Genomic DNA, 25,200 nt, shown 5'->3' with positions numbered 1-25,200 from the left:
CTCTTAAGGCACCTGAGAATTGATGTAAATTATGGCTCATAACTGACTGTCTTTTGGAATGGTCGTAATTGACTCATTGCCTGAGAAGATGCAAAAGATACACTTCTCTTGGGGTCAGAACAGCTCTGTGAGGAGGAGATTCACAAAGCACCTCATGTGCTTTGATGGATGATCACAATTTTTGTACTCTGAAGAGACAAAAATATTAAAATTTGTGGAATATATTCCTTGTTTCTTTGAAGAGTTCACATCCCCATGGAGGTGTGTGAGGTCAGGAGGAGGAATGAGCTGACAAAGCTGTACTATGTCTTCTTCAATGGCCCAATTCTAGGTGGGCTGTTCCAATATTCCAGTTCCAGTATTTAAAACCCACTTAAATAAACCAGAATAAAGAGGAGATATGCCATAGTGCAACCTTTGAAATTCTGCAGTTTTTTAGAGCTATTTGTCACTGACATCTGTCTGTCTTGAACTGAACTGTAATGAGCAGGCCCAGCATTTTGGCCCCAAATCTGCTGATCATAGCAGGCATAATAAAAATGCCCTAGGTAAGTGCTTCCTTCCTCCCTCACTTGGTCTCAATTACCAGGAAGCAGAAATGTTAGGTGGAAGTTGAATGTTTAAGGGAATAGCACTTGCTGTTTAATAAACTTTATTAAAAATGGAGAAGAGGTAAAGTAATGCTGGCTCAGAGTATTTTGTGAAACTTCAGTCCCCAACAAAGGAGAACAAAGCCTTTTTCAGCTAGTAAATTGCTATATATTTTGTCAAGCAAAGGTAAAGATTAATCAGGACACAGTCTTGTTAACATTTTTATAATAGTTATTAGTTAATGCACATAGTGATTAAGCACTGGAGGTGCCTCTGATTGCAGTCAGTGGGAACTGAATTAAGGTCTAAATCACTGTTTGAATCTCTCTTCTGATTTCCTGAAAAATAATGAGGATTTGAAGAGAACATCTAATTTGTCTATCACTGGAAATGAATGTGTGTCTTCCCTCATGGTTCTATTAACTAGGAGGTCAGGCCAACAAGTCAGCTAACAAGAAACTGGTGGTTTAACCCTTCTCTTTAATCCAGGACTGTGACTTGGAGGATAGGATCAAGACCAGAAGCAAGGCTGATTGTCAGAGGGTGGGACTGGCACACGGAGCACTCAGTGTTCCCATCACTCAGGCTGTCCATCAAACTTGACCATGTGGACTCTTCCAGGGAATTGATGAGGCCACCAGTGCCAGACCAGGGGAACCTCAACAATGGAAGCAAAGTTTAATTCCACAAACTCCTTATTTGCAGTGCTCGGTGTCTTTACTTTGTTACTTGTTAATTCAGAGGGAACAAACAGTCATTTTCAATGTGACACTTCTTTTATTAATGTAATGCTGCTTTTATTAGATCAGAAGTGATAAAATGTCTCAGGATAAAATGAGTTTTTAAACCTTCTTAATTAATGAGGGAACATTGATCATTAAGAGTGTCAATTAAGCAAATGTGCATAAAATGTCCAATATAAAGGAACAGCTATAATTAGTATGCTGGCAAATGCTATTATGCCATCAATTAAAGTCTTCTGTATTCCACCCTGAACTGAAATGCATCCTTCTGGCCAAACCTGGAGAAACTTCAAAATTTCATGTGCCAGTGACAACAGGAACAGGTGTCCAGGTGGAAGGAAGTGAAGGGGTGGGAAATAAAGAACTCCTAAGTATAATGACATACATTAGACTAAATGGTAGAATTTATTAAAAATATTTACGTTAATTTTAGGGAAAAATTCTTTCAAAACTATCAGTTCTTATCAGAACTGAGTATATGTCCAGCTAAACAGGATCTCCTTTGAAAGCAATATCTCAGCCATTCATGGTATGTGGTTTTTTTCATGCCCTTGTCTCAATCTGTCTTTTACAGGTCTATGATGGGGAATGGAAGAGATCCTGACCTCGTGCACCTGGAGGCAAGGACAGTGGATGGTTGTAAGTACATCAGCTTCCAGATATTGTGATATGCTGGGCTCTCCTCATATTCTTGCACAATGCAGCAATAGAAATCTCCCTTCTTTTGGTGATTCACTTATTTAGTATGGGGAATTTGGCTGTTCCAAGTCAGTCTGTCAGCAGAGAAGCTTTTCCAGCAAGGAAGGAAGTTGGAAAAGGAGCTGAGGGCATGGTAAGGAAGAAAAGGTGATAAGCAATAACTCGAGTTACTACACACAACACTTTTATTTCTTCCTGCATGGTTTTTGTTGATGGGGGTATGACACTGAAGAGAAGTTCCATGAAGTCTAGCTGCTGTTTGTTCACACAGTACATAACATCACCTTGTTCACAGCTTTATAGTTCTGGCAGACCAGGAGTACTCTGCCTTAGGTACTACCTTTGAAAATACCCAATTAGAAACGTTTTAAGGACCAATCTGAGTGCATTCTTCACTGTTACTGCATGTCCTGTCATTGTCCTTCACTTTGATCAGCTCCTTTTGCTCCCTGCTTTGCCTCTTGAGGTGGGTTTGGTTTTTTTCCTATTCCAGGAGCCTCCTTTACCTGCAACTCCAAAATATTCTCCTAATTGGCTGTAAATTCTCTCAGGCACCCTCAGCCTCCCACTGGCTTTTCTCCTCCCATCCAGGCTTTCTCAAGGTTTATCTTTGAGCTCCACTGCCTTTGCTGATCTTTCTCCATGGATTTCTTTTCCACAACATTGGATTGCCTCAGGCATGCGTCACACTGAAAGCCCAGCTGCCAGAGATCCAGTAATTTCAATTCCATATCGTTTTCTCAGTAAATAGCAGCTTTCCTGCAACATGACAAGAAGGTTTTTTACCATTTGCAGTACGGAAGTCTTAGTGATGCCTTCAATTAATTCTTTTTTTAAATGGATGAAGTTCCCCTTTGAATTGTATCCTCAGATGCAGTGGTGCCACCTAAAATGTACATTTTGTCATTGGAAACTTAAAAAAATATCTGAAAAGTTAATTGTAGGGTAATCTGGTTTTTAACTTATGGAAATTTAGCTTGAAAGAGAATTTTTTGGAAGATGAATTTTGAAAAGAAACAGTTGCGATAGAAACCATAAAGTTTTAAAAGTCTTTTCATTTCAAGATATGCAGGATTAGTGACAGTGAAAGAGCATACTGTCTCTATTTCTTATAATTTGTGATCTATGATTATTATTTCTCCTCTCAATTTCACTTACCTGATGTGGCAGCAAGGCTGGGAACGTGAGGCTGTCTATTTCTTGGGACTTGCTAAAAGGAAATATTCTAACAGGACAGTGTTTATTTCAGCACAAAATACTGCTGTTAGAAGTCATTAGAAACTTGGGGTCATTGAGATGAAGCACTACAAGTGAGGTTTGAGGAGCTGTATTCTGGTCATGCATTTGAGGGACATTCAGCTCACAGAGGGCAGAGTAAGTGCCATGCTCCAAATGCCTTGAACAGTCTTGTTTGTGTTCTTAAGCTGAAATAAGAATGTTTTGCACACCTGTAGCAAATTTCTGCAAAACATTTCTTGAGTTCCCAACAAATTAATAAGCTTCATTATAGTTCTTAAAGTGGGAATTAAAAAGCAGGTAGATGAAACTGACTTCACTGAGAAGGAATATTAGTAAAAAGAATATATTGGGGAATAACAAATCATTGCTCATTAACTCAACACTTATATTGGCTTAGTTGTGAGGCAGTACAACCGAAGATTTTGAGTTTATTCTGTGTCAGAACTGAAAATATAAATGTATCAGTGGTGTCAGACCTTCAGCCAGTGGTGACCCTTGCAAATCAGTCTTTTGGATGAAACTTATAATGAATAAGGACTGACCTCACTGGCAATGTAAGAAAATATGTTGGATTTTAAGGGTGTGCTCTGTTTTGCCCCATGTTCCAAGGAGTGTTGGTCTCTGCCTAGAAGTCTGTGGTGTGTAGCTGGAAGCAGTAACCTTGGAACATATCACAGCATTTTTGCCAGGTATTTGGAAGCTCTGCAGGTCACAGGATTTTCAGGCAAAGAGTGTGTACATTGTCCATTATTGTAATTACCATGAGAAACTTGGTATGTACAGGTCTCTTGGCTATTAGAGCTTTTTGCCAAGAGCCAAATCAATCTCCTTTTCCTTCACAAAATAATCATCCCCCCCAACAAATGAACAAGTCTTTACCTCTGGAATGGAGCAGGTGTTTCTGCCAGTGGGGTAATGGACTGAAGTGTGCTGAAGTAAAAAAAAATATTTTATTCCAGGCTGAGAATAATCTGCAAATATTTTTTCATGGATTTTTATGGTGCTTTTTTTTAAAATGTTCTTGCATTTATTTATTTATACTTTGTTGGGGATATCTCTTTTGAGAATTAACCAAGTGTAAAATTTCCATAAAGGGATTAAATTTGAGAAGGTAGATTTGCCAAAACAAGGCAGAGAGAAAGAAGGAAAGAAAGGAGAGTAGTGCATACACAACCACACAATCTGAAGTGGAAATATAAGGGCTAAGCTAAAAACCTGCTGAAATAAATATAGATAAGTAAAAAACCCCTCATTTTTGTGCTGGTATATTTTCCAGCAGAAGGTGAATAATACAAGTGTGGCTTTAGAGGAGAGGTAGAAATGTCAGGCAGGTACAGGGTCTCCCTGACTGAGTTGTTTGAGAACCTCTTTCAGCACCAACCTTAGTACTGGGCTCTCCTTGCTAGTAACTATCCCTGCTCTCTGATTATGGCCTGTCTGTGCACTTTATTTATTGTGCTTGTGAAGATAATGTAAAAGGTTTTCAAGGACCAAAACAAGAGTCTCTCAGCAGGCATAAATCAGTATAACTTCAGTGGTGTTGATTTATGCCTGTTGTTCCTGAGTACACGTTCTCCCTACTTTTTTATTTTTCCCCCTTGGGATCCAGAACAAATGTGGACTCCTAAACACACTGTGTCTCATCAAAACAGGGTGCAGGTACTGATGAGCAAGCTGAGTAGAGCCTGCTCAGTTTAGTTCTATAGGTGGAGATTTGCAGGACTAATCGCTGCCAATTTATGATTTTCATCCTGTTGTGTAAGTTTTGGAGAGCACCATGCAAATTTTCCTCTTGTGGAATGTGAGGCTTTTGTTTATTTTTCAAAGGCTTCAGGCCCAATCCATACAAATCTGGGGCTGAGAGCATAGTGGTAAACTCATTTTTCTGGTTGGAATAAGTTAATGTGAATGTTATCTCACATTTCCATTTGTACGCTTGGGTGTCCCTGGTGTTTCACTTTGATTTTGGAGCAGGATCAAAGGGAAGCCAGCAAAGTCAGCAGGAATTGTGTTGTTTTTTGTTTTTTGGGTTTTTTTTTGTCTGGCTTCAAGGCAACACCCCAGAAAGACAATTAATCCCCTACGGTTGTTAATCACACAGTAATCTTCTCTTTGTTACATTTACCACCACAGCCAGCAGGTAGGGTGGTGGTGGAAGTTAAATCGAGGTTTGTTCAAATGCAACTTGAAGTGCTTTCAGAAGGTATAAACTTAATGACATGTGGGGTTCAGGTTTGTGAAGAATACACAAGATCCTAAAATCAACAGGCTTATCTGATTTGAGCTTGGTAGGGTTATCCCAATAAGGTCTGATTCCAGCTAATTAAATGAGAGGTAATTTTTATTCAGGTGGTGCCTACTGAGGAATCCAGACTGTTGGTGCAAATTAGAAAGATGGATTCCTACAAGGCATTTGGAGACTAACTGGGTACCTGCTGGCCCTCCAGAGAATGGCAAAACTGACTCAGAGGATGTCTAAATGACACTTTCTATAGACTGTGAAACAGTAAAACAACTATTACATTTATGAGCCATGCATTTGCTTTTGTAGATAAGACACCAATTTATTTAAAGTTTTTAAGGGGTTTTTTTAAGTATGGATGAAAGAAGCTAAGGGGTTTGCTAATGTGCTGGCAAACATTTAGAGAGCTCCTGATATTTAAACAGCAGTTTGCTTTTCTTCTGTTGTCCTGATTTACACAGCAGTTTTTTCTGCTGAAAGGTAATTTAGGTGTGCTGTGATGCAGGTAAAACCAAAGTCTCACCTGGGCCCAGCAGACATGTTCAGCTTGCTGATCCACAGGGATTGAGCATCTGGCCAATACTGCCTGAATCACAGAGTTGCACTAGTACTTTAATTTCTGTTTTCACAGAAAATTGCTGGGAAGAATAAAATAATCACTGTTGTGGAAAAAATGCGTAGGCAACCTAGCCTGGCAGTCTTCTCCTAACATAGCTACAGTGGTGAATTAATTCCTGTAGTGCCCTAAACCTGTGCAGTGATTTATTTTTTCTTCCCTGATTGTGATTAGTGTTTTTTCCTGATCATGATTAGTATTTGTCCTGGAGAATGACATCTGTTAGTTTCTCACATTATATCAGAAATGGCAGAGGATATACTTCCCTATGTAAAGAAAGGCTTCTGATGCTGACATGCAATGAAGAAAGAGTAGTAGCAGGATAAAACCAGATTTGTGAGTAGTTAGTAAATGGGATGGTTTCGTTTCACTGATCTTCATTACTGGTTAATTGCTTTGCAGTTGCTGAGTCCTGGAGAGTTGTGAGCATATTCCCATACCATGCATGTTTCACAAATCAACATCCAGACCAGATGGAAATGGATAAAGAACAGTAATTTTGTGTGTTTCTCAAAAAAAAAAAAAAAAAAAAAAAAAAAAAAAAGAATGAAGTATGGGAGAACATTTAATCAAACCGTGGAATTCATTGCCATGGGAGGTTGTGGATGCTGAAGTTGATGCTAAAGTCTTGCCTTGCACTGCTAAGGCAACCTAGACTAGTGTTATTTGTGACTGAGGGAGGGGGTTACAGGCCTGGGTTTTTCAGTGATGTGTGGCACTGCCATATTCTTATGGGGTCATTAGTCACAGGATGCCAGTCATGCTTCAAAAGTAGAAACTGTCCCTAATGTCTGAGTTGCTCAGTAATGAACTGGGATGCTCCACAGAAAACCTGTGAGAGAAGCAGATCATTGATTACATTGTATAAATCTCCTGATTTGTCCCCAGTGGGTTTATTGATAGAGGAAAAGTCACATTCCTCAGTGAACTAAAGACAGGAAAAATATAAATTATACATCTGCAGAGTACAGTGATCACTTTCTCTGTGTCTCCCTATGACCAAATAAGGTTTTGAGAAGACATACATGCAGGCTTACACTAGAAACCTGTGGATATTAAGGTTTGATATTTAATCCAAAAAAAAGCACTTGTCAACAAAATATCCTGAAGAAAGTCCCACTCCTTTAGGAAGGGATCTAAAACTCTCCTGTTTACTTTTGCAGAGGCCAGCCTGCCTCCAGTAATCACCAATAACCTTCCTTCACCTGCTGAGCCAGGAGATGTCTCTGGGAGGGGTTGGATCCATTTGCATTGAGAATATTTGAGCATGGAGCTTGAACTAAATGGAAAAGACTAAAATATTTCATGGCACAGGGTCTCCCTGGCTCTTAACTTTTTCTGTGTTAGCATTTGCAATTCTCTTTCACCACTGAAATTAATTTTGTCGGAGGTTTCCCTTACAAGATGTCTCCTCCATTCTTGTGTTCTGTGACTTTTCTTGCTTCCTCTTCAGAAATAGCTGCCATTCCCTGAGAAGATTCCTATTCTGGGTGTCTAAACCTGTCAAAAATGAAACTGTCTGGGGGTGTAAGAGCTGGGAGTTGCTATGTTCTTCTCTCCAGGCACAGTGTGACTTTGTTGTTGGATATTAAAAACAGCAGCTGCTGTTGGAGGTGAGGGTTCTGGAAATGAAAAGCATAATGTCCTAATTACCTATGGCAGGGAAAACATCTGTGTGGGAAAACTAATGAAATTAATTCCAGAGCTTAGCAACTGAATACATTAATTGACATTAATTAATGCTAAATTACAAACCTTTGCCAATGGAGTCACATAAAATGTCTGCTAGAATGAAATGAAAAAAAAAAATCCTTGAGTTAATGTGAACACAGAAAATCTTCCCCTAGGAAAAAAGTGAGAACCAGACACTGCAAGAAGCCTGCTTTTCCTTCTTTCTGGCTCCTGTAGCAAAAGGAGCTTTTCTTGTGCACATCTCAGTGTTTGGGAGATTAGCTTAAGCAATTTCAGTGCTCTGCCCTTTCGTAGTATTACTGGCATTTTAGAATTGAACCCATGGAGAATTGCACTGTAAAAGATCACAGGAATTGCCTTAGTAAATCTTCACTGGTGATACAATCACTGCTGCAGAGACTCCTGTGATCACAGCAGAAATAGGGATAGTCCCCATTCCTCCATTAAAACAGGATCCAGAGAACCTCAGTCTCTTCTAATGGATGCCAACCTGGCCTGCTCTGTAAAATATTGTGGAGGAGATTCCTTAATGCCCCAGTCTTTTCTACAGCTCAGGTGGCAGTAGGACATTCACCTGAGGCTGCTTTGCTGGAGCTCAGGACTAGCACACGTTTCACCAGGAGCTTTGTTGTGACAGAGAGAGACCCTCAGCAGCTCTGTCTCCAGCCCTGGAGCCTCAGCACAGGAGAGCTGTGGAGCTGCTGGGCAAGTCCAGAGGAGACACAAGGATGGTCACAGGGCTGGAACACAGGGGAGCATGTCCCTTGCTCAGCCTGGAGAAGAGAAGGCTCTGAGCAGACCTTACTGTGAGCTTTCAGCTCTCTCCGGACAGGGAGGGGACATGCTGCACCACAGGCACTGCTGGGTGCTGGGACAGACTGCCTGTCCCCCTCCTTCCTGGGTGCAGAGGGGCAGGGGGATGAACAGCTCTGAGAGGGAACTTTCCTGAGCTCACAGGAATGAGCAGGCTGGGAATTATGTCGTTCCCTGCCCTCTCGTGGCTAATGTGGAAAAAATCACTCTGAAGGGAAGTACATTTTGATCATGCTGGCCAGGCTGCATTCATTAATGTTTTGTAGTGAGCTGTGAAAGCATAAAATGTTATAAATGGCAGCGACTAATAATATTTAGCACTTTATATCTTCCAAGAACCCTGCAAATGCTGGAGAAAAATCACCCCTCATCAAACTTTCCTGAAGGTTTGTTACCCTGCATATCTGCTTCAAGCAGAAGTCAACAGTTCTTAGAAGCAAGGAAAGAAATGTCAAATGATAGATTTTAATTAAAACCAAGATTAAATACAAGATGGTAAAATTCCAGCCATTTCTATTTCAGTGTAAAATGTTATTTCTCTGATCTGATGGTGGTAATTATGTCAAACAAGGTGTCTCTCTAAGGAAAATTGTTAGAAGTACTTCTAACATTAAATGCAATATAGTGTTTCTATCATGTAAGTACTAACATTAAAAAGCCAAAATTGTTCCTTGTGTGGATCAGGTTTGCCATAAAACAAAATGTGAATTCTTAATGAATCTAGAAGAGTCCAAACAGATCACTGAGAATCTGATTCTGTATTCTAGGGTGAATTGTCCCCATAAAGAAATTCTAATTGTTTTTCTTCAGGTGGCACATTATGGGATGAGCACCTTGCAGTGCTTCAGAATAGGAGGAGAGGACATCCCATGTAGTGACAGTGATGAGATGCTTGCATGGCTGTGAGATGGGTGGCTGCATTTAGACTATCTAATTTGAAATTGCTAAGACTCGTAGTTACAAGAGTGTGTAATGATTGCCCAGGTCTGCCAGAGTGCATCTACCCATGCTGCCAACAGAAAGGTAGATAAAACCCCTGAAGAGGAGCTGGTCTGAGGTGCTTTCCAAGTCAGTCTGAATTACTTTACAGAGTGTAAGTGCTGTAGGAAATACAGAGGTGCATCATAGAAGGTTCTCCCTAGGTAAAAATGTATCACTCTGACATCATATCTGGTGAAGAACGAAAGAAATAATGGGAGGTGGAGGCAGGAAAGAAGGAAGGATATTGAAGGAAGAAAGTAATCAAGGGTGGATTTATGAAGGATATAGGGGAAAGAAGGGTTGTGTGGTGTTGAATGGATGGTCTCAATTCACTTCACATGAATCTGGGAAGCAAAAGTGCCACCTCAGCAAACAGCTTTATGACAGCAGGAAGAATCTGTGCTCAGGATCTCAAGTGTATTGTTTTTGTTCTTTTCCTTTCAGATGCCCAGTACATCACCTGCAAGATGCAGAACTGCAGTGAAGCCACTCGCAGCAAACCCTTTCCAGGCTACATTGACCATAACTCCCTGATCGTCCAGGGTGATTATGTCTTTGTTCAGGTGCAGAACACCCTCTTCTCCTATTTATTCTATTGCTTTATATTATATTATTCTATCTTCTATTATTTTCTCTTGCATTCTTTGCATGTGTGTTGTTTGCAACTACTCAGACAGCACTGGATCCACAAAGGCACTGAGTGAGTTGTAGCAGTTTGTTGTCATGCTAACTGTGTTCCTTTAAGCTCTAGTTTCTTGTCACTGTAGGGCCATAGAGTTCCTGCCTGAGGTGTGTTCTCTGTGTGCTGGAGTGCTCTGTGCCACTCCTTGCAATCTCATCAGCACTCTGGAATTACTGCTTTAACCCCCCAGCTGGAAGTGCTGTGTCACTCATCTGCTATTACAAGGGAGTAGACCAAAGGTTTCTTGAGAGAGAAATAAGAAAGAAGGGAGGGAGTCAGGGAAAGCACCAAAGGAGTAATCAGGCTTTATTGTTATGCCTCAGCTGTGATTATAGTGAAAAGGCAGAAGATGGGATGTACTCAGCCAGGCTGTGTTCCAGGTGAGAGCTGGTGAATAGATTTGAACCACTGTGGGTTTCATTAGGCTGCTGCCAGTGTCCATTTAATGTCAGCTGAAAAGGAGTAAAATAACAACAGAATTGTAGGCAATGTGGAGGTGAACTGGAGATCATTAGCACTAAACTGGGCTTCCAGACAGCTTGTATTTTAGCATGCTTGTGAGTAGAGGGAAGAGAGAGGATTGATATCTTACACTGGGTTAGTTGATTGCTAATTGGCTTCAGTTAATGAACTCAGTCTTAAATACCAGTCTAAACAATCCACAAATGAATCTGGGACATACTCTTCAGAACAGCTTTTGTGCCTGGTCTGTGTGAGGCAAAAAGGAAATGTTTATGTGGCAGGGAGAGCAGGGGCATGTGTCACTCTCTCATCCCAGAATGACTCTGAGATTGTATTTCAGCTGACAGAGGTGCTGGAGTGTTTCTCTTTAGCCATCCTGGCTGAGCTGGACCTGGTGTTAACCCTATGTCAGGCTGTGCATGCTTGGAGGAATAGATGAACACCCTCCTTCTAGCCTTCCCTTCCTTCCTTGATCTCCATCTGGCTTTTCTGCAACTAAGCCATTTGGAATGTACTAGTAGGCTTAAGAGCTCTAGGACAAATGAATAGGAGTTTATTTTCCTGCTAATTTTTTTTTATTTACAAACTCACCCTTTCTCATTAAAAAAAAAAAAAAAAATTCTGGCCTTTCTTTCCCTGACTTTTGCCCAGTTCCCCTAAAATTGTTGAAGATCTTTAGAATGAGAAATGGTGCTTATTTTACTTAATCTGGCGTGAACCTGGCCTCTGTGAATCTTGCATTTTAAACTACTGCAGTGCATTTTAAAACACTTACTACTAAAGAAAAGTCTTGATAAGCTTAGGTATCAAGCAATTAAAGCAAAGTTCTTCACGGAGAATCCCTTGGAATATTTGTTCTTCAGTATCTTTCATCCAAGGATTTCAAAGTACTTTAAAAAGATTGATTATACTTCAGCAGCAGTGGAAGCCAGATAAAATTGACATCTTTTTTCTTTCTTTTTCCCTCCTTTAATAGGTTGTAGAAAATGATACCTCACATTACTCTAACCCAGCATTTTCAAGGTCTGCCATCAGTATTTATGCACTTAAATATATGGCCAGATTTGCAAAAATGGCAAATCAGCTGAGCTTCTCTACCTTCCATATCTGTGAATATTAACTTGATCTTCTAGGAGATACCTATGATGACTTGTCCAGGGTCACACAGGAACCAGAGCTGGAAGCAGAAATTACAATCAAGGCTCATGTCTGCCAATCTGCTGGTCTAATCACCAGCCTACAGGGCAGCTCTGCAGATGGCAAAGAGCAGGGAGTGTTCTGGTAAGGCACAGGAGAGCTGTGTATCAGGAGTGACATCATGGCCCAGCTGAAGTCAAGGCTTCACAAGTTTTCACACGAGATTCTAGCCTTTGTCTCTCTGTGCTGGAAATGGGGTTCCTCTTGTTTTCTTTTTCAGCCTCTGTCTGTTGGATCAATGTTTATTCCTCAGCTGTAACAGAGCTGCAGTTTAAGTCATTCCCACCACTCTGTGGCATTTCTCTGAACAGCTTTTGTTTGATATTCTTTCTGATCATTAAAAAGAAATAAGAAAAACCTGGTAATAATGTCTTTCCTGCTTCTCTTGTAGCTGACATCAGGAGGAAGACCACATTATTACGTTTCTTATAGGAGGAGCCCATTTGCACAGATGAAGCTGCCAAAGTACTCCTTGCCCAAGGTAGGTGGCTGCTGCTAGGATGCCCATATGAGCTAAAGATATTTTGATTGCACAGAAGATCTTGAGTCCAACACGAGTAACTGCAAGGTGACATGCATTGAGTGAAAACAGTATTCTTCTTTAACAGAACAATTGCAAGCAAGAAAGGACTAAAACCAAAAGTCAGCACTTTGGCTAGTCAAGGACATGAGCATGAAATGTAGACAGATACCACAGCCCACATCAATTACCATTTCTATATGGTTAATTAATTCAGTTTTAGAGGGGATTCTCTCTCTTTTTTTTTTTTTTTTTTTTTTTTGTCTTAAAATTCCCCTCTCACTCTCTTGTATGGGTTGCTTTTTGTGCTTTGCCTCATTAGTAGATTTTAATGGGAACCAAGCAGAAAGATGTCTTTGTGTGCCTACTCTGTCTGTGGCCTAATTAACAATGGTGAATTAGCATTGGAGCTTGAAAAGCTATTTCTGCCTTGTGAAGCTGAATTTTTTGAAAGACCTATATAGAATGTTAGCTCCATTTTGAAGAAACCACCAATTTGCAGCTGGGGTGCTAATGGGTTCCTAACAAAGACTGAGGACTCTTTTTTTTGGCCTTTTCATTCTTGATATAGTCTGTCTTTAATGAGATTTAAGCTGAAAGGCAGCAAATGATCTTATGGATTCTATATGAGGTCTAACATCAGAAGACAAATGCATTCCCAGAAGCTAAGCAGGGATTGTCAAAAGGAAGTGCAAGGTCAGGTTTTGTAGGTGACAATGTTCCAAGGGATAACGTGGCTAATTTCACAAGTGTCTGTCCTTGATTGCTCAGCCCAACAGAGCTGTTTATAGAGGATTGACTGGGTGACCTTCATACAAACAGACCCAGCTCAACCCCAGCCCTTCCTTCAGTGCCTCACCTTCCCTGCACTGCTGCTGGAGCCTTTACTCCTGTGCACAGCTCTGGAAACCACACCAGAACCAAGGAGATCTTAGCTCTGACCCAGGAGACCTGTGGTCTGCCTCAAAATTTTTAGTCACATTTTAAGATAGGTTGCTTTGAAACTTCCTGCCTAAGCAAGAGAAATTACTCTGTAAATTCAAATTGGATTTAAATAGGTGTTATTTGAAGGAGCCCTTAGCAACAGAGTTGCATTTTAGCATGGTTGTTGTAGAAGCCAAATAAAAATTGTTATTTGCAGCCAATTCAGACCATCTGTAGAGACACTTTTTGCTTTAAACTTATTGTTTCCTTTAGCCCACACTTATTTTTTGTCCACCTTCTCAAAGAGATCACTGGAGAGCCAGAGAAAATGCACTAGAATTAAATTACAGTGTGTTCCAGAGAACAAGAATTGGAGCAATATATTCATGTTATTTGAACCAAAGAAAGATGCTTTGTCACAATCTCACTTTGTCAAAGTCTGAAGAGCTGCATTTGGCTTGGAAGGAGCTACAGCAGAACTTTGGCTGTTCAGGAGGCTGCTATCAAAGCAAAATAGTCACTTTTATGAAAAATGCACAGAGTGTTATATTATTCAAGGAATTGGAGCATACAGCTTCTTTTATGCCCAAATTCTCTTTCATCTCCTTCAGCTAAGAAAGTGGGGCCAAAAATGGCAAACATTAGTTAGTGACTTCTGGAACTGAAGATGGAAATATCAAGCTTTTTGTCTCTGAGTGTCACTCGTCCTGAACTGGAGGCATGTGACAGCAGGCAGCCTTGGCAGGTGATGCTGCTGCTCAAGCAGGATGGCCTACAGCAAATCTAACTAAAATATTATTCTTATTCACATTAACAGCCTTGTAGCTGTTTTGATTAAAAGCCTAAATAAACCTGAAACTCTTTTCATTCAAGCAGATGCCTGCATATGTGGTAACCTTATAAATATTCTTTATTGAGACCTCTTAATCAAAGCACCACAATGTGGGCTTTGCCACACACTAATGTCATTCATGATAATCAGCTTAAATGTACACACTGGCTACATTTACTCCAATTTAGACCAATGCACTGGGCAGACAAAACAAATAAATATGATCCTTAAATGCTGACCTTAAAAGAGGTGACAGCCCCAGCAATTTCACAGAAAGCAAAGGCAAGAGCTGGCATCTTCACAGACATTTCACAGAATATTCTGAGTTGGAAGGGACCCACAAGGATCATCAATTCCAACTCTTAAGTGAAGGGCCCATATGGGGATTGATCCCACAACCTTGTTGCTATTAGCCCCGTGCTCATTCCAGCTGAGCTGGCAGAATAAAACTGGCATTACACATCCCTACTATTCAACTTGCCAGCAAAAAAAGTTCCTGAAAAAATGCAAAAGGGGCAATTGTTTAGTAATTCTTAAAGCCTTGACTTCTAGTAATTTGAGGAGACACCTGGTCAAACCCATGTACACCATGTTACTTTTGTCTTTGAAAAGGCAAAAGGGACAGATAGAAGAACTGCATATTAATGTCCTTGCAGTGTGTCTGGAGCAGAAAGAAAAAAGCTCAGGCTCTGAGTAGACAAATCATCACCCTAAAGGTGATGATGACCAGAAAGGGGCCTTGCTTCACATTCCTGTCCTCTTCCTTCTGTAAGGAGCTGGTGCTATATCAAGATGAAGGCTGTCTTTTTGTATTCTTCCTCTCCCTCAAGGAATTAATCCCCATCCTGAAAAAACAAAAATCATCATATGAAACATAATATTATATGCTGATTAATTTTAATTTTCTTATGTGGAAATGAAAAAATTCCTGATGCTGCTCCAAGATCTGTTTGATGCCCATATACTAATCCTTTTCTATCAGAGCTGGGCATCATTGCTGCATGTATTGGACAAGACCATATTAAGAGGAAGTTGATTTATCCCCAAATGCACAGTTGGAATGTTATATTTTTTGACTTTCTTCATTACATATATTATGCAAATTCTGTCTCAATCTCTGCTTCTACCTTGGCTTAAATTCCTTCAGCCCTACTGGAATCTTCTTTAGGCTTCCATCTTACAGGATGATCCAATGCAGGAAGTATCTAGTGAATAAATTAACTTGCTTGCTTCTTCATCATTTGTGAAATTGCCTTTGGTTTTCTCTGGTGGTGATCAAAGTATTTTTTACCCCTCTCCCCCAGTTTTTACAAAACTGTTGAATGAAATGGTAAGATAATGAAAAAGTACATGCACCAGACAACCCACGTTTTACTTATAATTTCTGTCTGTTTAAATGGAGAGGCCTGCCCATGTGTGCCCATGTGCAGAAATGCACATTGAGATTGGAGCTGTGCTAGGCAGTGCTGCCTGCAGCACAGTGGGAACACCTGCTGATGTAGATCCAGCAGATTGAGCCAGGGTGACAGGCTGACAAGGGGAGCCACAGACAAACAGCTGTGGCTGTAACTCCTACTGGCACAGCTGGAGCTGGGAGAGGATGTCTGCTCACAGCCAAAATTAGCAGGACTCTGTGGGACTTATATTACTTTTCCTATTGCCTTGGGAATTAAGCCAATCTGCTCCTTCACAAAACGAGCCCATCTTCTGGGACATGATTTTCTCCAGTGCAAAGAAGGAAGTAAATCAAGTGCACATTCATCCGCTCTATATTCAGATCTGGATCTGGATGAGCAAGCAACTGTTCTGAATCTTAACTCCATGGTGAATCCATGGAGTTTCAAATTTATAGATTAAATTTCTTCATTATATTACTTTTTTTTTTATTTTTACGTTACAAGGGTTCATCTAGAAGTATTAATCCTCCCTAAAAAGCCACCAGACACTGAATTTTCAAGGACTATTATTAGCAGAAGGGAGAAGTAGCATCAGCTTCCACAGAGTATATTTTTTTATAAAGTTCTGTTTTGCATATAGAAAGTCCTGGCTGAGATTCATGGAACAGAATAACTTTGGGATATCTGCCCAAAGCAGACCAAACAGCAGAGTCTTCTGGGAATCACCTGGTGTTAAGAAATCTCCATTTATTTTCCTACCTCCACAGATTTTTATGGCACCAAAGAACTCAGGGTGCCTGTGCCGGGAAGATAGAGCCTGGGAATTTCATTATAACAATCTCTCTCTTGGTGGCCTTTTCCATTGTAATGGAAAATAAAATAAAATGTGTAATAATTTCTCCAGACATTGAAAGATGGGATCAGGTTCAATAGTTCCTGTTTTTTCTTTACTTATGCAATCTTTTCATTGCTTCTTGCCTGCTGTAACACAGAGAAGAAGCAGAGTAAAACAAAACCTCACTCATAATGCTAGTGATCTGAATACATTTCTGCTCTTTATATCTAGTGAGGATTAGGGCTGTTTTTCTGTTTTATTTCTTGGGGTGTGCTGTTTAGTATAGTGGTCCAGGGCCTTGGTTCCAGTCTACATTGTCATTAGAAACAGTAGATAACAGCAGATGTTCCCTCATTAGTTCCTGCCTGCATCAGGTCCTGAGCATATTTGGCTTCTAAAGCTGGGCAAGAAGTAGATGTTTCAGATGATTTTCTTTTCCTTTTTTTTTTATTTTCAAACTCCTACATTTTTTATATCTATGACTCCATAGTCATGAGTGAAATAACTCACATGCTGAATGGAAAAAAAAAAACCCCAACAACCTAACAAATAAACAGCCCTTCCTATTCCCTAGACAAAACATTCATTAAAAATGAAGGTGTTGGTAAGGGGAGTGAAAGTGCTGCTGTATAACACTCTAGTGCCAATGTGAATGTTCAATTAACACCTCATCAGTTAATTACTGCTTTGAAAAATTGGCAGAAGAGAGCTGGTGTAAAATATTATTCCTGGATGGAATTACTTGCTTACAGTGGCTGTAGACAGCACAATACTGACATGCAGCAGTTCTGTCTGCTGAGTTCCCTATTAAACCCCAGCCTAAATACATCCCTTGCTGCTCCCCAGTTACTTTGGTGCCATTGGAAATGGCAGCACTGACCCCCTGGAGTAACCTGCCTCTCTTACCTTTCCCCAGGACATGCATGTTATCAGCACAGATGAGAATCAGGTGTTTGCAGCTGTGCAAGAGTGGAACCAGAACGACACATACAACCTGTACATCTCTGACACCCGAGGGATCTACTTCACCCTGGCCTTGGAAAATGTCAAGAGTAGCCAAGGGCTGGAGGGGAACGTGATGATTGACCTCTATGAGGTATGTCATAACTCCAGACATCTCACTGCTACCTCAGGAGCTCTTGTGATGCCAGTACCTTTTACTGCTTGCACATCAGACTCATAAAGTGCATGTGAACAGCAAAGCCAACAAATGACTAAACACAGAGTTTTACCCTTCCTAGATTTACTGCTGTATTCACCAGTGGGTTCTCAGGTGAAGAGCAGCTCATGGCTCTTTGGTACTTATGAAAAAGTCATGGAATATTTCATTCAGTTGCTAGGAGGAACTCTGTCAGTCAAAACCCTGCTTGGACCCTGGTTGGCTCTATGGCTCTGAAAGCTCCCAACAGACTCAGCAGTATCCTTCTCCAATTTTTGTTGCATTTCTGGCAATCTAATCTCTTGTTTTAGAAGTTAAGGAGAGACTGCAGTTTTCAGCTGTCCTTGTCATCTTTCTCAGCTTGAGCTATTCTGGGAACTTAAGTGGTTGTAGCTATGTTCTCTTGGGCTATCCCGTGAGCATGGAAACTCTCACACCTCATTTTGATGCCCCCTTCACCCTGAGCCTTTTTCTGAACAGATGTGCTCTGCTTAAGCTCACCATAAAAGGCCAATTTCCACTGTCCTTTATGACAACTGATCCTAAGAGTAGGACTTCCAATCTGCCCTTGTCCATCCCTTGCTCTGCTGCCTATTTTCCCTCTGGAGATAAGCACTCAGCTGAGGAGAAATTCAATCCTCAGCTGCAGTTCTGAGGGTCAGGTTATGTTTTCAGGTCTCCTCCAGGGTATTTTCTGACCATTTAAAATAAAGGTCATAAAGTAGATCTGAGTGCCTTTGAAGATGAAGATCTGCCTGTATTTCCCCATCACTGCCTCAATATTAGCTCTGCTCTGTAGTTTTCCTTCAGCTGCCCTCTACTTGGAAACCACCTTGAATTGTCCAGAGAGCACAAGAGTTATACAGCAGCGCAGATGGATTGGAGAGGATGGGCACTGCCATTTCAGTCATTTGGACATTTTTTACCATTAATCTCTCCACAGTGCTGGCAGCCCATGGAAAAACTGTTGCCTCTTATTATTGTCAGCTGGGGAAGCAGCTTTACTGCATTATGTAAAGGTGTCCTACATCCCTGGGGTAAAGAAAATCTTTTGTTTTGTTTTATTCATCTGACACCACACAGCAAACTGGATTGAAATTGATGCAATCAGACTTGCAGCATCATATCTGCTGATTATCTAAATTGTATAAATATTGGCTGACATGGAACCTGGCACAAACCTTCCTTTCAGTTTGATGTTCTTGCTGGAAGGGAATACAGAGCCAGCCAGCATGGTTCTCTGTGTCAGATTGTTATAGTGATCTAGGGGAAAATGGAGAGGAAGGCAAGAGAAGAAAAAAAAAAAAAAAACATAGATAAATTAAAAGTAAGTGGAGAGATTGCCAAACTAGTCCTTCTCTAGTGGCAGCAGTATATTTAAAAAAGCATCATCATTAGAGAAGATGCCAGAGAAAGACCCATTTAACGTGCAGGTGTCTGTGCACGTTTGTCAGGTGTTAGAAGTTCTGGTTGCATTGCAGTGAATGTTTGTGTGTGTAATTCCTAAATTGATTCTAAATCAATGGTAAATATGCTCAATGCTGCTAAGTAGGGAATTTCACTGGGTACAAAGAGAAAATAAAACTTATTTCATGGTGTTGAGTTCACAAGAAGTCTGTCCTATTGACCACCTCCTAAAGTGAGGGAAGAGCTAAATCACTGACCACTGTGTCTGAGTGCCCTCTGTGTCTGCCCAGTGATGCAGTATGGCTCTGTTGGGATGGTCCACAGCAAGACAGTCCTGCCTGTGGCAATCCCTGACTGAAGTGATAACAGACTGTGAGGAGCTGTGTCTATAGCTGTGCTACATATGCCTGACACTCTGGAGCTTACTTTTTCCAGCAGTATGTGTGTTGGCTGAGAAGTATGTCTGATGAATGAAGGTGATAATGGGAAGTGAAAAATGTCTTTAGAGTTGTGTGTTCAAGAGTCTTGTGTGGATCTTTCTGAAGCTGCAGAGCAGCATTAGTATCTGCACACAGTGCATTCAGGGTGGTGAGGATTCTGCATTTCCTCTGTGGCAGCTGGAGTGCTTTCCTCTCTGACCACTGGTGGTCATGCACTTCTTGCCTGGGTCTTTCTCTGTAATGACTGTGTGAGCAGCAGGGCTGAACAGCTCCCTGTGTGTGTCAGGGTTGTGTATATGCAATTGGTCTGTCTCTTCCTTCTGAGAGTACACAAGTCTGTGTGTGCAGTTGTTTTTTAAGATAAAGCTGTCTACAGACTGACAGAATAACTTTGCTTTCTCAGGAAAGGATTCTGAGTCCCAGCCCATGACTAGAATCATAAAAAGAAAAAAAAATCAGGATTTCAGAATACTTTTATTGCCTGATATATAAAGTGCTCTTTAATCATTTATGGCCAGCATTTCACAGGGACTATATAATAGAACAATTTTGGGACAGGAGCAAAGCAAAGTACAATTGCAACTATAGGCTCTAGCCTCTGGTAGTAAAGGCAGAACTGTGTTATTTTTCCATCCCTGTCTATTCATGCAATATCACTGTCAGACAGGAGTACCCTTGTCTTTTCAGGGTGCCTTTCTACTACAAAGAAATCCTGAATAGTTACTTGGGTAGGATCAAACAATCCAGCTGGGAAATTGAAAAGGTTATCCTTTTTCTGCTTATATCAACAATGAATTAGTTAACTAGTGAATTTAAAGACTATTGCCCTTTATAGCAAGCCATGTCAAAGTCTTTGTGAGCTTCAAATGAAATTCAGGCAGGTGCTATTTGAATGACTAAATACATCACTGTGCTGTACCAAAGCACAGTACACAAGCAGTCTCACAGCACGTTATTAAAAGTGCAATAAAGTCCTGTCCACTGGTAGCTGTAGCATCCAAATCCAGCCACATAATTAAATGGCTTGAGCTGGAAAAAGCTCTGAATCTGCTGTGTAACTGTTTGCCATGCCATGTCATTTAATCTCTGTGAATAAAATGCCTTGATGAATGATTCTGTCTGTTAATTGTACAGCATAAGCAGGGGTGAGGTGGATAACTGAACAGACTTGCTGGAAACCAAAAAGTTTCTCACTTTCCCCCTCCTTCTCCTGATTCCACTTCCCTTTTTATTGCGGCACTCAGATTACAGAATGACAGCCTAACAAATTCATTCTCAAGCTGCAGCAGCTATTGGACTATTGATTTTCAGTGTGCTGAGAAGATGGGAACATTCTGCAGTGTGAGTTGTGGTTTCAGGTTGTCTTTTTTTTTTCTCCTCACTAAGATACTTTTAGGCTTGGTTCCAATGTGAATCTGTTAGCATCATGTCTTTGCAAAATCCTCCTGCAGGTCTGTGGGTTTAAACTGCTGGGTTAAACACCAGGAAAAAGTGAAAGGATGAAGACCTAATTTCCAGCTCTGTAACAGTAACTAGCATTCTGTGTGGCCTTGCTTGAGTCACCAGTGGTTTGTTTTCCTCAAAATACAAAACTGTAAGAAAAATATCTTTGTGTCCCTAGTTATCCTGTTGAAACACTGATAATTGTGAAACACATTGAGATCCTTAGATTAAATTTCTGAAGAAGGCTGGATGAGAATAGAAACATTAAACTTCAAGTTTATGTGTGTGTGTTGCTGTTTTCTTCACAAGGTCAAAATTGCTGCTGTTTCCTGCTGTTTCTGTGCAAGAGAAAAATAATTGCCTGTACATGTTTCATCTTTCAGGGGAAGGATGCCTACACATTTGAGAGGTTGTCACTTTACAGATAATGCTACTGACATCTTGCCATGTTCCCATGATGATTCTGAAATACAATATTTCTTTCCCATTTGTCATCTCTACACCTGTGATGGCTTTATCTTTCCCCCAGCACCCCAGCTTGCCTTTGGTGTGCATTGGCAATTCTGGCCCTGACACTGACCACACTGACAGAGCCATCAGAGCCCTGGTGGGTTTGACAGAGAAAAAGGGGCATGCACAGAACCTGCATGGACTTGATCTATTTTTCAGCCATGTCAATTTTTCCTAGGTAGCAGGGATAAAGGGAATGTTCTTGGCTAACAAGAAGATTGACAACCAAGTGAAAACTTTCATCACCTACAATAAAGGGAGAGACTGGAGTTTGTTGCAGGCTCCACACACGGATCTGAGAGGAAATCCCATTCACTGTCTTCTAGTAAGTACCTGAGGGGGGAACTTGGGGTGGTAATACCCCAGAACAATCTTTTTCTACCAGGTAACACAACTAAAGGAGGGCAGCTGTCCTCTCTATGCAGTGTATGTCATAGAGTGCAATGCTTCAGGCTTGGGCTGCCAGGGGTTATTGCACTGTAATTTAGGTTAATTTAATTTATTTTCTGGAACAAATGTAAGCATTGTGGCTCATCTGCCTTCTGCAGAAGTGCTGTGTCCCCTGGAAGAGCAGGGGAGGCTGGATGCTGTGTCTGGCAGTTCTCTGGACACTAGATGGGAGGCGAGAGCTGCTGCAGCTCAGAACTCTGAGACACAGCAACTGGAAACAGGCTCAAAGGAAAAGAGAGCTCAGATTGCTTTCAGGCTGCTCTGCTGACATTAATATTTATTAACATCCATCATTTTCCCTTTGAGCTCAGAAGTGAGAATCGACACATTCATCTAAATATATGTACAGCTTTGTGTTGGTGTAAATTGTATCTATCTCTGTGCTTATTGATATAGATCCACATCTAGCTAAGTCTTTCATCATCATTATGTGCAAACAGTTTCCAAGAGGGAAAGTGAAATATAAGTAATGTGAATAGAATTTGAGATCTCTATGAAATTAGAGAGCTTAAACTGATCTTGACATATTTTTCAGCTGATACAATCTATTCACAGTAGTATTCATACTCAGAACCCCTGTATTTGGGATTCCCAATAACTTTCATATTATACTAATTCTAATATGGCTCCAGGCAGAATCAGGGACACTAGATTGCTCTTACTGCGGTTGTCCTGCATGTTGTTTTCCATCTAAAAAAATAAATTTTTCTCATTTCGTGGCATTAGAATCTGAATCAGCATTATATTTTGAAGCTGAATGCTGCACTAATCTCTTAACTGAATGTCATGCACTATTGCAAGAGCAAAGAATAAATATTTGAAGCTGTTCAAATAATTGATTTTTTGATTGAGCCAAAATGCAAGCCCTTCATTTTCTGTCCAGTTTGGAAAAAAATAAATAGAAAAGACTAGGGGTAAGACAGAAGAGTTATTTCAGAGCATGAGTAAATTTGTTTGGGCTTGTTTTCTTCTTTCAAATTTTTAAAAATTGTAACTAAGTGGATTTTTAATTAGATATTTCTATGAGGTGAAAACCAAAACAGATGACATGCAAAAAACTTTGCAGGCATAAAGCAATTCAGTTCTTTTGAAGAGACTATGTAAAGAAGCCTTTATGTTTCAAATAGATTGTATAATCTAGTTTTAACTCAAGTAAATATATTCAGTAAAAAAAAAAAAATTACATCCTGACCTTCTCAAATTACAGCCAATTTTATCAGAAACTCTAGATTTTTATTACATGGTATGAGAGTATAATATTCTAGGGGACAGGCAAGGCAGAAGTACAAAAAAACCAAAAACACATAGGCAAGTAAAATAATAAAAGTAGACTTTATTTATTTTTTTTTCCATAAACTTGAAGTTAGAGTTCTGAGAGGTCTTTCCTGGTGTTTTTGTGCAGTGATCATGCAAAGTGTGACTTGCCACTCTGGTTATAAGTGAGCCAGCGATATTGCTCTGTGTGGCCCTTATGGAGCAGTTGTGTGCAGGAATTGGATATTTTATATACAAGGCTATACATGCCATTGTAGTTGCCCATTATATGATGGAAGTGGTCATTTATTTGTGTGTGACATAGAAATGGACAGTTCTTTTGTGGGAGGGAGAGTTATGGCTCCCTTTAAGCCTTCCCATCCTTGCTGTATCTGCTACTATATCCATGGGCACAGAGAATACAACAAAACTCATTTAAAATTAGTCCAGATATTCCTGAACAAGCTGGATTCCCTCGAGGGTGATAAATTTGAACAAGCCAGAGAAAGGGTCAAGAGGAGGAGCAGAAGTGTGGGAGCTTGTAGGGACACAGTGAGAACTGACCTAGAGAAGCTCCTGGTTCTCTGGGGATTGCATTTACATCCTTGGAGCTCCACTGTGCATGAACCACTATTTAAACATTAGTTTGTTTTTATTTTGCTCTCTATGCAACCAAGTACTTGCTCTGAGGATTACTCCCACCTGTGCAAGCTCAGTGGATGTTCATCATGCTGTTTACATTTCTTAAGTGCTTTGTGACTTGAGCAGGAGTGTAGCAATTGTGATTTCAGGGTGCTAAAGGACAAATCCTCAGTGGACTTTAATCTTGTATCTCAGTCTTTGTCCTTTCAGGAGAATGGGAAGTGTTTTATCAGCCCTGTCCTGTGATAAGGCCAGAAAAATATTTAGTCATATTTATTTTCTCTTCCTCTAACATTGAGTAAAACAGGGAAGAGGTCTCTTTCATTTGTCTAAGCACTCCTCCATGTTTAGGGTTTCACCAGCTTTTGGAATGGCAGAGGAGCATTCAGAGTCTCGGGTGGTCAACTTGCAAAATTGAAAGAAAGCAAATAGCTGAAATCTGAATTAAACCTACTCATTAGGTTTTTAGGAACAGGCAGTCTGCCTGCCATAGAAAGGGAGGGATAGAAGTACAGAAAATGTACCAAACACAAAGTGAAATGGCAATTCTGCAAGCGAGACAAGCTATTTAAATATCCTGTCTGAGGTTCATGCTTCATGGTGGGAAAGATGAAGGCAGAATATGGAATGAAAGATTTCTAGAAATTATAGAGAATAAGCCACAGAAGTTGGGAGTGGTAGGAAGATTTTTGTAGCAAAAGCACTCTAAGTTTGCATTCCTGGAAATAAGTCAGGGATCCATAAGGGTTTTTTGCTGAAGGAAAATGTGGAGAAAAGGAATTTTCCCCTGCTGTGAGGCAATTCTGTTCCATGTCAATGTGACATAGCTTAGCATATAAACACTTCACAAACTCCACTTACCTCTTTAGCCACCCCTGCATCACTGGTTCTACCTCCTTGTGTCAATTGCTGATTTTCCTTCTAGACATAACTGTTCCTGACACAATCCTGCTTTTCCTTATGGCACAGATAAGTGAGTTCTTCATAGTCCATTGTACATGTAGTTTAGCCCCCATCCTTGCTGCACAGCAGATACTAATGCTTTCCCACTGCTGGTTTTCAGCACAATTGTCTGCAGCAATAGCTCAGGACTCAGCAGTGATGTGTGTTCCAGCTCATTGGCAAAATGGGATCTGCCATTTCCCAGAGTGCAGCCCCAGCCTGCAGTGCTGTGTGCTCTCTGCAGCTGGTCCCTAAACCTGAGCTAAGGGAGGATTAAAACAGAAGTACAGAGCAGCAAGTTGTTGGCTAGGGAGGTTGGGAAGGAATCTGGTTGAAGCACAGGGAGAGACAGATAAAACCATGAAAAAAAACCAGTACACTTGAGGTGGTTTTTCAGAGGGACTCAGAATTTCTTCACATTTTTCTGGAGACAGCTCTAAATAATGAAGAAAGAGGAAAGCAGTGAAATTCCATCTAATCCCAGGGTT

General features: G+C 40.5%; 1 protein-coding gene across 4 annotated transcripts in view; it reads left to right on the top strand.

The window, feature by feature from the left end:
• Positions 1-25,200, top strand: part of SORCS1 (sortilin related VPS10 domain containing receptor 1) — a 259,464-nt gene that overhangs the window by 178,109 nt on the left and 56,155 nt on the right. For all 4 annotated transcript variants that reach the window (XM_079313142.1, XM_079313140.1, XM_079313141.1 and 1 more), the window contains exons 6-10: positions 1,909-1,973; positions 10,061-10,179; positions 12,349-12,438; positions 17,382-17,561; positions 21,603-21,749. In XM_079313142.1, coding sequence (XP_079169268.1) covers positions 1,909-1,973; positions 10,061-10,179; positions 12,349-12,438; positions 17,382-17,561; positions 21,603-21,749 — 601 coding nt within the window. The remainder of the gene's footprint in view (positions 1-1,908; positions 1,974-10,060; positions 10,180-12,348; positions 12,439-17,381; positions 17,562-21,602; positions 21,750-25,200) is intronic.

This window comes from Erithacus rubecula (assembly GCF_903797595.1).
Source record: "Erithacus rubecula genome assembly, chromosome: 9".
Lineage (NCBI taxonomy): Eukaryota > Metazoa > Chordata > Aves > Passeriformes > Muscicapidae > Erithacus > Erithacus rubecula.
This window is presented reverse-complemented; position numbering and strand designations above follow the sequence as displayed.